The following is a 15,784-nucleotide window of genomic DNA, read 5'->3' on the forward strand; positions in this document are numbered from 1 at the left end:
TTATATAAGCGTTTAATACTGTATATATATTAGTGGGTCTTTCATTCTGATTAAGGATTGGATAGTTGTTGATATCATCTTCTACCTTATAATCCTTATTTCATCGGTTTGTATGCAGTTTTTCAATAAAATGAATTTTTACATTAATATTATTATTATTTGAAATTTTTATTAATATTATTTTTGTTATTATCACATTGATATTTAATTTCAATTTATATTCATTTATTTATAATTAATAAGGACATCTTGATTTTGTGGATCAAATGTAATATATATATATATATATATATATATATATATATATTTTTTTTGAACATATATTATGCATTCTTATTAATTAACTCTTCCTTCATATATATATATTTTTTTCTCTCATTTTTTACTTTATATTTTATTATACTATATTATTCATGGACAATTGGATCCAACCATGTTTAATACCAATTTTTTTCTTGTTATTTAACGCAGTCACCAATTGACATGGTTTGAACTATGACAACTGCATTCTAATTTATATATTATGTGTAATTGGTTAGTATGGACACTGCTGATAGTTTATAACATTTTGAGCAGTCCTTGTCCACTTACCTTGTCAGTGAATGTGATTTTACATTCATTGTATTAGACATGAATTTGATGTATTATAATTATTTGATATAATTTTACGGTCAATATTTAGATTGTGTTATTATTATTATGTAGTTTAAGTATTAATTTATATTTATGCAATCACCATTAGTTCTAGTTTATATTTTATTTAGTAATTGCTAGTGATTACATTTTAGTATATGAATTGTCTAGTGTTATGTTTTCTTTGTGTATTTTTAGATATTTTGGTTAATTTCTTAATTACGCATTATGTACTGTTTATTACAATTAAGTAGATATACTGAATCACGATTGATGTATCCCATTTCGGCTGTTATTAACAATTCAACATTTGTATATGTAATTTGTGGTGTGTTATCAATGACACTAATATTGTTTATTGTTTCTATGTTTTGTCGATTTTTATTGTGCATGGTAGTAGTATCCTGCTAACTAGTTGGAAGGCTATGTATACCATCCCCCAGATAAGAAATACCGGGTTCTCATTGGTTAGCTGGCTGTACTTAGTGAGCACCAATGACTGATGTGGCTATTCCCTGACAAAGTGTCCCACATGACACGAAACGCGTAGGAGAGCAGGTGCATGCTGGGCATTGCATGAAGACATCATACGCCCAACAGCGCATACACCAGTGCAGGAGACACCACACGGAGATGCCGGTCTAGGAACTTTCCCCTCAGCACAAGACATCTGCAATCCGGAGAGGGGAATCAACCTGAACTACGGACGTTCCAGCTGTGATGTTTTACTGTCTGGTGTACTTTGATCTATGTGATCTACTTTTATTGTAAGTCCTTGTACTTGATATTTTACATCTTTATAAATTGATATATTTTGCCATATACTGATGATCTCTTTTCTTTGCGCCCCCATCCCTTTTGTTTATATGTTATGCGAGTGTTCTCTAGCTACGCTGATCACGGGAGACGGAGAGCAGCATTGAGGAGATTTTCCAAAAGGATATTTGTGGCAGTCAGCGCGCACTAAACATTGTATTTCCTAGGTCAAAAACAGAGCCATAAAGTAAACTAAATGTTGAAAAGTTCTGTAAACACAAATCTGACCTAGTGGTTGTTAATAAAGCTGGGTTTTTTTGTTATAAAAAAGGCGTTGAAAATAAAAGCAATAAATAAATGGTAAGATCTAATAAAAGTGTATAACATGAAAGCAATGATATTAAGCATTATATATAATAAAATTGATAGCGTAAAAATGTGTACTGACACCTATATAAACATACTGTTTATATGGTACAAATCACTGTACTCTTTTATACATAGGCAAGACAGATCGATTCTTTCATGTGAGAATGAATGAACACAGGTCTAATATACGTTTGGCCATCAGTAGAGGACCTATCGGAAAAAAACCTTAACTATCCAGTTAATTGACCATGCGACAAAACCCACCTGAGGAGATGATACCAAAAAACTTCTTCTACAGAGGAAAGCAAAGTGTATATTTTCCCTGGACACAATGACACCAAAGAGACTGGATGAAGATATTAGTCTTCACTGTTTTTTCTAGACTATTGAATACAGTATACCTCAGTTTGTACCATACTCATATTGTTGTGTGGTAATACTGTATAAAGGCCTGACCTGTTAACAATGTAATGGTTATTTTTCTTTGTGTTACGTATTGTGTATATACATTGTTGGCTGTACTCACGTAATTTCTAAACACTTTATGAGAGATTATTATTACAGTATTAACTTTTGATCATTAGTATGTTATAATACCAGTGTGCTGTCCATATTACAATAATGCTCTAATAATTAGGCCTCACCAATTGGAATTTATGCATTTATTCCAAGTGTTTTGCTGGCTTTATTTATACATTGGGCCATTTTTATTTCAATGCATACAGTATACATGACTTAAAACACATATAAATGGATTGGCAATCTATTATTGATACTGTACATCTCAGCATGTGTTTATGTATCAATACATCGATACTTCCTATAACATGGACAATTGTGAATGTGTTGTCTGGCCTTTCAGTCTCTTAATAGAACAACTTAAGGGACACATACTGCAAACCTATCTAATCAAGCAGTTGCCAACTACCAACAGTACACACCTACATATCATTGCTGTCGATCATTGATGGAGAAGGATTTAGGAGTGCTTGTAGACAGCAGGCTCAGCAATAGCGCCCAAAGTCATCCTGCAAGGCAAACAAGATCTTATCTTGCATTAAACGTGCAATGGATGGAAGGGAAGTAAACATAATTATGCCCCTTTGTAAAGCATTAGTTTATTTATTTATAAAATATTTTACCAGGAAGTAATACATTGAGAGTTACCTCTCGTTTTCAAGTATGTCCTGGGCACAGAGTTAAGACAAATAATACATGGTTACAAATACAGTTACATAAATGAACAGGGTATACATTATATACAAGACATTGCATGCACAGTTAAAGAAAATATATGTTATGGGCGTATGTAACAGTTACAGACCAGATTAAAATGTGAGACAGCCTTAGATTTGAAAGAACTTATACTGGTGGTGGATGTGAGTCTCTGGTAGGTTGTTCCAGTTTTGGGGTGCACGGTAAGAGAAGGAGGAACGGCCGGATACTTTGTTGAGCCTTGGGACCATGAACAGTCTTTTGGAGTCAGATCTCAGATGATAGGTACTGCATGGTAGGGGTGAGGAGTTTGTTCAGTTAGCTGGGTAGCTTGCCCATATAGAATTTAAAGGCAAGACAGGAAAGTTGAACTTTGCGCCTAGACTCTAGTGATGACCAATCTAGTTCTTTGAGCATTTCGCAGTGATGTGTGTTGTAGTTGCATTGGAGAACAAAACGACAAATTGAATTGTAGAGGGTGTCAAGTTTGCTAAGGTGGGTTTGAGGTGCCTTGCCATATACTATGTCTCCATAGTCAATAATTGGCATTAGCATCTGCTGTGCGATACGCTTTCTGACCAGAAGACTTAGGGAGGATTTGTTCCTGTAAAGTACCCCTAGTTTGGCTACACCTTGAATATGGAGTACAGTTTGGGGAACCACTCCATAGATAAGACATTATGGAACTAGAAAAAGTGAAGAGGAGTCACCAAATTAATAAAGGGAATGGATAATCTGGTTTATGAGAGGTTAGCTAAATTGGATTTGTTTACATTAGTAAATAATACAAGGAGCTTTCAAAACTATTCATCCCAAGGGCAGTTCAAATTACATGGGGTCATTCCTGAAGGTTGGAGGAACAGAGATTTCACCAGCAACAAAGAAAAGCGTTCTTAACAGTAAGGGAAGTTAAAATGTGGAATTTATTATCCATAGAGACTGTGATGGCAGATACTGTACAATGTACTAATGCTTTTTAGAAAGGAAAGGTATATGGGAAGGGTGTTGATTCAGGGAGTAATCTGGTTGCAAATATTTGGAATTTATCAGGAAATAAGTTATTTCCCCCCTTATGAGATATCATTAGTTGATATTTCACTGAGGTTTTTTTTTTGCCGTCCTCCGGGTCAATATACTGTAAATACAAATATAGGATAAGTTATCTGTTGTCTAAATTTAGCATAGGTTGAACTTGATGGACAAATGTCTTTTTTCAACCTAATCTACTACTATGTAACTATGTAAGTAGACGAGCCAGAATCGTAACCAGGATTTAGATAAAGCAAGAATTAGAGTCAGGAGTAATCAATAATAGGGGAGCCACACAACCTGCCCCCATGGTAGCAAGTTAGTTGTGAATCCCTGAGGCTAGAAAGAGGTGTACTTTTGTAGGCTGACCTTAAGTATGTCCCAGGACAAACATGAAAAGGAGAGGTAACTCTCAATGTATGACTTCATGGTAAAACATGTTATAAATAAATATGGTGTTACCTGCACAGCTGACAGCAAGAGTCCTTGTGCGCGGAATTGGACATTTGGTTGCGGCTGTTTCACCATGACCGAGTCCCCACCGGTGTTAATGTAAGAGATGTGGGCAGAGGTATGCAAATGGAGACCGTTTAGGGTGAAATTAACATATGGCCTATCCTTTTAAACAGCACAACAAACACAAATATACAAAAACAACAAACACCAATCCCTTTGTAAGGGCTAACTTAATTTCCCCAGCCTCTCTATTACAATACTGGGAGGATAAGCCCCTTTCCAGCCACTACTGAAAAGTCTCAGCGGTACCTTTAAGCAAGTGACCTTTCTGGTCAGTGGTGTCCAAGTGTCTTTTTGTGCTTGAGGGTTCAGCGTCTGGCAGGTTCTTGGGTCCTTTGTGTCCAGGAAAAGAGGTCTGGTCCCCTTGTGTTTTGCTGTCAATACATAGTCCTCCTGTGTATTCAAGACTCTCTCCTCATGTCAACACCCTTGTGTGCTGAGGAAATTCTCGCCCTTGTCTCTCACATGAGGCTTTTTCACAGAACTCTGATTAGTCCAGATGGAGTCTGGCTAATTGCGTCGTTGCAATTAACGAAGCTTCATGCTGGATTCAGAGCTCTGAGGCAGCTTTATTCAAACAGGGATAAGTCGATGTTACAGTTAACTCTAGGGGTTTTAGTGGTTAAAGGTGGGGATTAACATTAGGGGGTTAGCGGTTTGGGAAGGTGGTTATCTTTAGGGGTTTTAGTGGTTTAGGGTAAGGGTTTACAGTAAGGGGTTAAAGTTTTTAGGCCTTTAAAAAAACGCCTAATGGAGCATATCCGCCTGATTAGAAATGGGGACTTAAATCATCCAGTCTCAAGGCATTTTTTACAGTGTAGTAAAGGTGGTCTTGAAAATGTTCGATTTATGGGCATTGAGCAAGTTGTTTCATCCATTAAGGGTGGAGACAGGTTGCATTACCTTAATCAAAAGGAAATGTCATGGATATTCCGTCTGGATACTTTTAGCCCCAACGGCATTAATGTCGATTGGGAGCTGCAACATTTTTTGTAACTTTTTCTGCAATAATTGGGTCATGTTTCATTGTTTTCAGTACATTATTTGTTTTGATTCATGCTATTATATATATTTATTTATTTAAGTTATTATTTATTTTTTTATTTTTTAAATATTTTATTTATTTATTTTTTGTCCCCAACCCCCCCCTCTCCCCCTCCCCTTGTCTGTCCTCCCCTCCCTTTCTCCTCCCTCGTCCCTCCTCCCTCCTCCCCCCCCCCTTTTTTACCCATTTTTTCCCCCCATTATTGGTATGTAGTAAAGGTTCATATCCATTGATACTTTTATGGATTTTGTCTTCTAGGAGGATGAGTGGTTCATTGTGTGGCAAATGTCCTAATTAGGTTATAAACTATTTGACATTTTTTCAAGAAGATATTTCAATAATTTTTACTATTATAATGGTTATATATTTAACATGCTCTTTGTGGGCAAAAAAATTAAAATGTGTTCAATTATACACACATTTATTGACATCTCATCCTCTGATCCTTTTCCATTACTGTATGTGTTAAGTGTTATGTTGTCTTTATTTTCATGCTATATTTTCCTTATAGAATTAGGACTCCATACAGCAATTTGTTCTTTTGGTTTTGTATGCTACCTTTTAAAACTTGTTTCATCTTTATACCAGTCTGGGGTTATTGGATGTTTTTTGTTCATGCATTATTATAAAAGTTAAAAACATTTGTGATGCTTTTTCAGATATTGTATAAATTACCTCTAGCCCTGGGGTCTGGTTTTGTTTTGTTTACTTTAGGTTTGTTTATGTTACCCGCTCCCTATTATCCCTGAATCCTCCCACTCCCTCTGTTAAAACTTGTAATGCTATCAGCTGGTGTTTAACAGGAAGGGGAGTGGTTTTCTACATACTGTAGTGATCTTTGGTTGGTCACTTTGCTGGGTATTTTAATGTGTAGTGTTGTGTACCGTGTATGCTCTTTGATAAAGTGCGATCTCTCGCACGAAACATGTCAGAGTGAAGGTTTTTTTTGCTGTTTAAATGTGCCAATAAATCTATAGTTTGCTGATCCAGAGGATTCCCGGTCTGTTTCACTGACGTAGGCAGCTGTACCGTCTTCTTCTCTCCAATTGTTCTTTGCCAGCACCTTGGTAGGAGCACGCCGACAGCGCCAGGATCCCACACACCAACAGTGAGTTATGCATTGATTTGTTCCGGTTTCTTCTTGCAAAGTGTTCCTCAGTGAAGAGGTTATAGAGGGGCCGGATACCACTGTGTTATAGAGTGTGGCTACATAGGATTCCATTTACATTGCGTTGTATATACAGCCCAACATTGCATTTGTGCCTGATCAAGTCTGAGTAGCATCGCTGAGGGAAGTGGTGTCCCCATTTCTGCAGAAGTACACTACATGATGCAGCTTTGGATGACGGGCGGGTAGACAGGCGATCCGAGCAGGCAGCTCCCCGCCACCCCCTGTACCCACCGGGCGCTAGCCGTGACCGCCACTGCCCCGCCCCCCCTCCACCCTGACAGTCACTGCCCTGCTACCCCCCCGCGGCCATCTCCCACGCCAGCATCCCGCTCCCACCCGCCCCCGCTTCCCCCCCATCTCCCGCGAGGGAGCGTCGGGCAGCAAAGGACTGCATTGCCCCCTCCCGAGGGAAGAAACACCACCCCCCCGCCACCTCCCGGCTCGGGCGGGCAGATTTTCCTTTTTTTTAAATGTATGTCGCTCTAGCTGCCTTTACGACTCCAAGTTTAAGACAAGGGTCGAAATGTGTAGGAGTGGGAGTGCCTGACAGGACCCCCTGATTCTCTCTTCTCTGAAAGCATGTAGATATATCCAATGTGACTTTGTTGCTATGCATGTTCAGGATTTATATGGATACTACTTGCAAGACTGTTGCTACTTTGTTTGAATAACCCTGACTGTGTTCATTAGACACTTTCTAAGTGTGACTTTTTCAACTTTTGGTTCGTTACATCCAATATATATATATACTGCTGCGACACACTTTATTCGAGCAAATACCCAGTATGTACCTGGCAGATACCTGGAATGCGCCGCTCCTCACCTCTGACAAGCCCCGTTGCATTTGCCTTCCCAGCCTGGGTTCATGCCTGGCTGATGGGCGGCTGATCTGTTAAATGATAATGATTAGGATTTAATAGGCTGCAATGCTTCGCGTGTCTACCAGATGGCATAAATTCATGAATTGTAATGCAGTATATATATATATATATATACTGTGCAGTATTGCAGCCAGCGGGAATAAAATGCTTCAATCCCTGCCTGGAAAATAACTCAATGCACTCGGGCAGAAAACAGTCACAAACCTCAATACACCCGGGTATACCCGAATTCGTGGGACTAGCCGAGCTCGAATAAAGTGTGTCGCCAGTGTATATTATACAAAAAACAAAAAGACAGAAGCGCCAGCTCCATAGCATACTGTAATACTGTAAATTTTACAGTATTCTGCTATGGAGCTAGCGCTTCTGTATTTTAGTTTTTTGTAGATTCCTGTGATCTGGCAAGATCATTTCAAGAAGCTTTGCCTCCCCATACAGACTGGTTTCTGATCTGGACTTTTCATCTCCACTTCACGTGTTTGTTTTTAATTTTTATGCATTTTGGTGTTGCATATATCATTTGGTTTATTTAAATTATTGTTATTTATCACATGTATGCACATATGCTCACTAACACTATATTTTACCACACACTTTTTAGCGCTACTCTTTGTTTGTGATTAAATAATCTATCTCCTGAGGTGTTTGATCTGAGGAAGGGTCCTGGTGTCCAGAAACGTTACCTGTACTGACTGATGTTCTAATACACTTGGAAGTCTTTTGACACCACCAAAATCTTTTGTATGCTCCTTCTATTTTTTTTGCTTATTACTGTTACACAGGATCCAGCTTTGGGACGCCGGGATCAGCAGGAGGTAAGCATCAAAAGTGAATTTTTGTTTAAAGCAGTGGTGTGCCATCTATACCTTCTTTTATGTGTGTGTGTGTGTGTGTGTGTGTGTGTGTGTGTGTGTGTGTGTGACCCTTTTATCCCTCCCCCCCCCCTAAGTGAGATGGGGGGGTACTCTCCTTATGGTTACTCAGGGGTATTGGTGCTGCAACCTGCTGGTAACAGGAGGGCTGAGGGCTCCGCGGCGGTGTGGGAGAGCCGGGACAGAGAGTAGGACAGGTTACCTTGTTCTGGTCATCTCTGGGTGGTGCAGTGCCTCCAGCCAGTAGGGATCATCTGGGGTCTTCAGAGGAGGGACCCCCACTGATACTCTTCCCATACCAGAGATAGAGTTCCACACAGCAGTGTCTTTCTGGAGTTTTATTGCAGCATATCAGCACAGCAGCACAGTATCACAGCAGCACAGAATCACAGCATATTCCTCTCTCTCTAGCTCGAAGCCCTGGCTAGCATCATGTTCTTCTTTTCTCCCCTTCCCCTTAGCATGGGGGAAAGGGAAGAGACAGTCTTCTTCTGTGTTGTCTCCTCTATCTCCTCATCAACACTAACTGATTAACTGACTACTTAATTTAGGAGGTATGTCCCAATTTGAATATCTCAGGGGAGTGTCTCTAACTTTGAATCATTACAAGACAAAACCGGATACAGATTGGCCCACACACAGCAGGGGGCGTTCTAACCAATATCCACCCCTTTGATTGACAACCTCATGTTGCAAGGCCCGCCCTTGAATATTGCTACACATTCAAGGCTGAATACACATACAGACCTTTTGAAGGAATTGGCCTTTCCACTGCCTGTTCTAACAGGAATGACAGAGGAAAAGCCCAGAACAAGAAGTAACTGCCAGGAGGCCATGTTATATATCTATCTATCCTAAATTAGTATTGCTCCCTTATGTCTTGCCTTGAGTACTTTAGCCTGTTCATAATTGGGTTTCATCTCTACTGTATCATCATCCAAACTTCCTCTAAAATTCTGCTAACAAGTACATGCTTATGTATCTTCTGAACTGCTTTTTCTCTTATGCTCTAACATAAATCATTTTATTGTTTACTTATCCAAAGCTCTCATTGACACTGGCTTTGTAGGTGAAAACTACTGTACATGCATAAATGCTTCATACATAATGTAAACATTGGGAGAAAGCAGCCCTTTCACAAAAGAGCTTAACATCTATTGACACAGATTGTTAGCAAAGGAAGATGATTCCACCTTGGGCAGAGTATATAATGCAGGGAAAACTGAGAAAAAAATAGAAATATGCTGAATTTTAAACAAAAACATGGGCATCCTACGTCTTAACTCATTGCAGTAACACTTTCCTACTTCTAAACTGCTGCACCATAAAACTGAACAAAACATCTTGATACATTAACACTGACAGGCACAGGATGGAAATGCTCTATTTGTGGCAATAACATATGCCTTCAAATATAGACCTTCAATAAAGGGGTTTCACAAGCTACAGATGTAGGTAACCTTACTGTCTCTGAGGCTGCTGCCACCCATGGTGGCTATTGCGAAAATGGAGGAATAACGCTGCAGGGATCCCATTCGGAAGCAAGGACTCCCCACAGTGAGATTGCCGCAAACACTGTCTATCTACTGTAGGCATCACATGCTTTTGCTTCTTAGATAGTGGCACAGTGAATCTTACTACATCTGTAGTACAGTGTCAAGCTGTTTTCCACTAAAGATAATGGAAGATGTTATAAAAAGTCAAAGACCTTAATTAAGGTGCAATAATACATTTTTCCCAATGCATTAATAGGCACCTTCTTACTGGTAGTAAAAATAATATTTTTAATGTGCCAAAATATGACCTGGTACTTCAGCAAGTATTATAATAACAGCCAGTTTTATTGTAAAATAATACATTTCGTAATAAAAAGGACACAGAAAAATATTACAATTACATATAATATTTTAAAGAAAGTGATACTATAAAAAATTACCTGAACATAATATTTACCAAAATGACTCAAACTGTATTGAATTATATAAATTCAACACTTCCCAATTAGACATATCATGCAATTACATCAAAACAATATTGACTGTGATTTGTGCTAATTTACAGGATACACAAAAAAGATGCTGTTGTCTAAAATCTATGTCTTATATTAATAATCTATGTAATTTATGTAAATTCCCATATCTTATTCTTAGGGGATAATGTGACCCCATGCTGTTATTATCATGTTTTCAATTCCACATTCATTTTGTCCACGTAATATTCTGAAATAACCATTTTCTCCCCATGACCTTCCCCAGGAGTTTGCTGCTATCTGAAATATAAAAAAAAAAGAAGACAGTGTACATTATGTATACAAATATAAATTGACTCATTTATAGTACATTCCATGCATGTATTTATTTTAGAAGTCAATTATTTTGAAAGAAGACATACATGTGATTTCATATTTATTTTCTTAGCCTTTCTGAATTCATAATTTTCAGCAACTGTGTCTTTAGTAAAATTATAAACCTGCAGATGTATTATTGAAGGTTGAACAATATCATAACTATTATTTTTCATTTATTTATAACATAGTAACATATTTTAAAATATATTACTGTACACTGTGGGTGTGAAAGACAATATCAGTAAAAACATGCTGGACATGTAATAGAAATATTACATTTACAGATGTGTACATTTGGTATATATTTATTTTGGGCAATTAAGTGTTACCCACAAGTCTTGGGTAAGCAGAACATGTTAATCCAGTCTGCTATAATCATATTTTTCTCCTTGATAGAATACAAATGCTACAAGAACTGTATGGACCGGAGCTGAATTAAACTGTCCCAGTCATAAGTGTCCAAGTGAAGAGAAGTGCAAATATCAGGCATACTGTATTACAATTGGAAGAGTGAAAGACAGATGCATTAAAGTATGATACAAATGATAATACAAAAAATGATCAATGATTGTTTACATTTGGATGGTCATTTTTGTCAAGGGAAAGCAAGAGGGAGAAATAAAAACCTTTATCTAATAAAGCTGTTTTTTTTTTTTTTTTGGATCAAGAGAAATATGTCTACATAGAATATTGATTAATGTAAGTGAGAATTTCAAAGACAGTACAAATTACTTGATAGAAGCAAAGATTTTAGTCATCCTGTATAATTATTCAGTAATAAGACAATATTGAAAGATAAAATATTAATCTACAAACAGATATTTCATGATTTTCATAAACGGGGCTAAAAACATTTTATGCTGATTATTGTTTTCAACAATATACTTGAATACATAATTATTACTGGGTCCGGAAGGATTAAAGCTGCAGGGTTCCATGTTTTTGAACGTGACCCCACAGCATTAATTATTCATTCTATAGGCCGCCCTGCAGAGAGAAAATACCACTACACACCTTTCAGAAGAGCTGTGCAGCCATGTTCGGTCCCTGTCTGCAGCCTCTATTGCCTGCAGTCCAGATCTCAAGGTAAGCAGGGCTGTATTTCCCTCCCCCTGGATTATGTAGGTGCCCCTCTACACAATGAGGGGGAGTCTATAGCTACAGTATGACTATATATTTAGTCACCTACATCATCAAGGGGGGTGGACAGGACAGGGGGACACTCTGCCATCCTCTTTATGACATAGATGTCCAAATATGGTCATATAGAGCAGAGCAGAGCAGGGCAACTACATAATCCAGGGGGAGGAAAATACAGCCCTATTTACCTTCAATGACCAGAGACACGAGTCCAGACATCAGGCAGAGACAACTGCAGACAGGGACCGGACACAGCTGTGCAACTCTTCTGAATGGTGCGTAGTGGTATTTTCTCAGTGCAAATGACTGATAGGCTTAACGCTGTGGGGCCACCTTCAGAAGCATGGAACCGTGCAGCGTTAATCTTCTGGGCTGCTTACTGCCCTCTGGGCTGTGAAATCTGTATCCACACTGCAGCCGCACCGGCACTGTGAAAATCCCGACTCCGAGGACAGTAAGTCTTGCTACGTATGTATGTGACAAGTATAAACTGTGAAAAACCTTGCTCTAACCCGTAATGCAGAGACCTGTGTGCTACCTGGGAGATAGTGAATGTGCAGACGAAAGTACACCGGGCTACAGAGAAGAAAGAAATCCCTTAGTTGGTGCACCACAGATACAGTATAAAAGTGTAATGACGAGCTGCTTATTGGAGCAGCAAGGTATTGCTTAGCAGGACCTACAGTAAGTGACAGTCTAGCCCTCACTGTTTGGGTTCGTTAAGTGGGTTAGTTAAAATGTACAACTTTTAATGCGTTTGTTAAAATAGGCATACAGGTGATATAAATAATACACATAATTCAGTGGTTAGATTCACTGTAAAGGGTTAATTCTAGGTATGGTAAATACCACAGTATGACTGTTACAGTGTAACTAGTGTCAGGTCTTGATTGTAAAGTGATACATGCACACAAATGAAATAAAGAGTGCTAAATATCTATGTGTCATAGACTAATTGAATCTTTTGAAGTCCTGGTAAACACTAGTTACTTTTATATACTATCTGCAGAGGTTGTGTGTGATCCCTATGGAATTCAACCCACACAATTGGTGGGGATATCTGCCAAAAGGATACTGGTGCATAGTGTACAGTAGCAGAGGGTTCTTAGAAATCTCTGATCTGTGTGCCTAGTGTAATAGACATTGATACTGTCACGTTAGAGGCTCAGAGCACAAGTCTTATTGTGCACAGGTGGTACAGTTGGACTCACTTGCGATCCTGATTGCAGTGTTGACACATATGTTTACTGCATACACCATGCATGCTTGCAGTAGTGAATACACAGGATTAGAGGCAAAAATAATAAAGCCCCAAAGTCTCTATGTGATATATATATGTGATAAAGTATAGTGTAAAGACGTTTTGCTATCAGTACCGCAGGTGTATATTTGCCCTGGATATATAATCTCTGGCATCTTTCTTGTGGATCATAGAAAGTTTCCAGTGAGGAATGATTGCCAATTAGGGTTAGCACTGGCTGAATCAGGATTCCTAGTAATCTGTTTCAGACTACTAGGAGCTTAATTAAGCTACTGTGCATGCAGCATCTGTAATTGAAGCTGGCTCTGAGTGAAACAGAGGTCCTACAGGTCTGCTTCAGACACAGCAATTAAGCTGTTGTGCTGGATGCATCTGTAGTTTAAAGACCAAAGGTAAAGGTCTATGCAGTTTTTGAGCTACACACAGGCTTAAGCAGACAGAGAGCAAGATTTCCCTGCCTTGGTACCACATTTAAGTGTAACGGTGTTTCCCCCTCCCCCCAATCTCATATTGGCCCCTTACGTGAGGAAACTGCCCCATGTTACATGTACTATAGAGTGGTGCACCTGCTGGCTTACAGAACTCCTGAGTCTTCCGCAGTGATATGGGGAAATACATCAGGACTGGCTCGTGAGGTAATACTGAGAACTACTCACTTCTGGTACAGTGCCTCCATCTCTTCCAGGTCCCCACGACAGCAGGGAGGAGTCTGAGAAAGAGAACCTCTGGGTGCAGCTTCCCTCTGAATGACTCCACTCTCGGGCAAGAAGGTTCTTTCAAATTGGACATTCTTTATTGTCATCTTTAGTGGCAGACTGCCCATCATTGCGGCCGGTCTCTAGCCGCTCATCATAAAGGTTGCCCACCTCAAGGAAGTCCCTGGACACAACTCCTAGTCAGGGCCCTAGAAGCTGTCCTTGCTCTTCCCTTACTCTCTAATAGAGTAAGGGGAATAGTCTGTCCACCTCTCCCCTAGGGGAGGGCCACAATCCTTTCCAGAGCCCTGGCAATGTGTTGGGTCAGACAGTCTCATTCAAGTGGGATGATACACTCACACACACTCGCACACACCTAAATTCAGGAAGTGATGCATACTATATAGCTCCAGTAGGCACCACCCCTGTGTCACTGTTATTGGACACAGAGCATGATGTCACTTCCTTCACTACACATCACAGGGGATGAGGGAAAACCTCATGATTACTCCTGGCAAACCTGCCCTTTTAACAGGGATTATTGCACAGGAAGAGAGAGGCATGTCACCCCAAAATTACACAGGGCTACATAAGGTACAACAGTCAATAAGATAGAATAAAAGTTGATCCCAGGTCTGTGAGCAGTATTCAGACTCACACTGTTCTGCACGAGTTCCCTTCTCCCAAACGGAATAATGCTATGCAGTTCGGGAAGTTGCACTGTGCATAGTAGCCATGCTTAGTAGTGCTTAGAGCAACGGGAACCATGACAGTAGAAAAAACGGGAAAGGCTGCCAAAAGGACTTCTCCCGACGTATGTTTAAGCGAATACTAATCCCGCCTTCTTCCGGGGTGGACGTGTAAGGCATCCATGACCGTCCCTTTAAAGAATTCCACTGCCTAGGCAACGCATCAGGATGCCCGTGTGAACAAGGCTGCAAGGAGATATGGTTATACCCTAGCATGTATGTATAGCCTGGGTGACCCTGGTCACCCGTTTGTCATCTTACCTTTCCATAGGCAGTGGAGGCTGGGGAGAGTGCGCAGTAGCAAGCGGCGACCATTGAGTATAGTACAGCAGGGGAACTACACTCCCCAGAATGCTGTAGGGCATGATCACGTGGCGTGGCTCAGCCAATAGGGCTTAGAGATGCATGGCAGTTGGAGTTCTGGCAGTTGGAGTTCTGGCAGTTGGAGTTCTGGCAGTTGGAGTTCTGGCAGTTGGAGTGACTGGCAGTTGGAGTGACTGGTAGTTGGAGTGACTGGTAGTTGGAGGGTCTGACAGTTGGAGCCAGGACAGAGAAAGGGAAGGTAGTGTTTGGGTGTCAGTGGCACCCAGGCTAGGCCAGATTGACCCATTTAGGTCCAAGATAGGCCCCACTCACCTAATCAGATTGTGGCTGCTACAGGGAAACCCCTTGCTAGGGACATTTCCCCTGTAGCTGTATACAGTTAGTGTATAGTGCCATTTGAAGATGTCGCATGGCGATTTGCGGACTGTGGTCTGGGACCGGACCACCACAGCACTATCAAAGGTGAGACCTTTGTCCACATAGATACTCATGCCTTCTGTGAGGGACCCTATCCCTGATACCATCGGTCTGCCTGGTGGTCTTTCGGCATAGTTGGACATTCAAAAGATACAACTAGTCTATGACACATAGATATTTAGCACTCTTTATTTCATTTTTGTGCATGTATCAATTAACATTAATGTATCAATTATATAAATAATTATTATATTATTAATAATATAATAATAATAATAATATTCTTTGTATTATAATATTATTAATAATATTTAATATTACTAATTAATAATATTATAATATAATAATATTAATAAATATATTA

The 15,784-nt window shown here is 39.5% G+C and overlaps 1 protein-coding gene across 1 annotated transcript in view; it reads right to left on the reverse strand.

Moving 5' to 3' along the window:
* Positions 1 to 8,857: 8,857 nt before the first annotated feature.
* The window catches only part of TINAG (tubulointerstitial nephritis antigen), a 236,142-nt gene continuing 229,215 nt past the window's right edge, over positions 8,858 to 15,784 (reverse strand). The window contains exon 11 of the mRNA XM_075598162.1: positions 8,858 to 10,756. Within this exon, the coding sequence (XP_075454277.1) occupies positions 10,634 to 10,756 (123 nt within the window). The 3' untranslated portion in view covers positions 8,858 to 10,633. The remainder of the gene's footprint in view (positions 10,757 to 15,784) is intronic.

The sequence above is a fragment of the Ascaphus truei genome, chromosome 4 (genome assembly GCF_040206685.1).
Source record: "Ascaphus truei isolate aAscTru1 chromosome 4, aAscTru1.hap1, whole genome shotgun sequence".
In the NCBI taxonomy this organism is placed as follows: domain Eukaryota; kingdom Metazoa; phylum Chordata; class Amphibia; order Anura; family Ascaphidae; genus Ascaphus; species Ascaphus truei.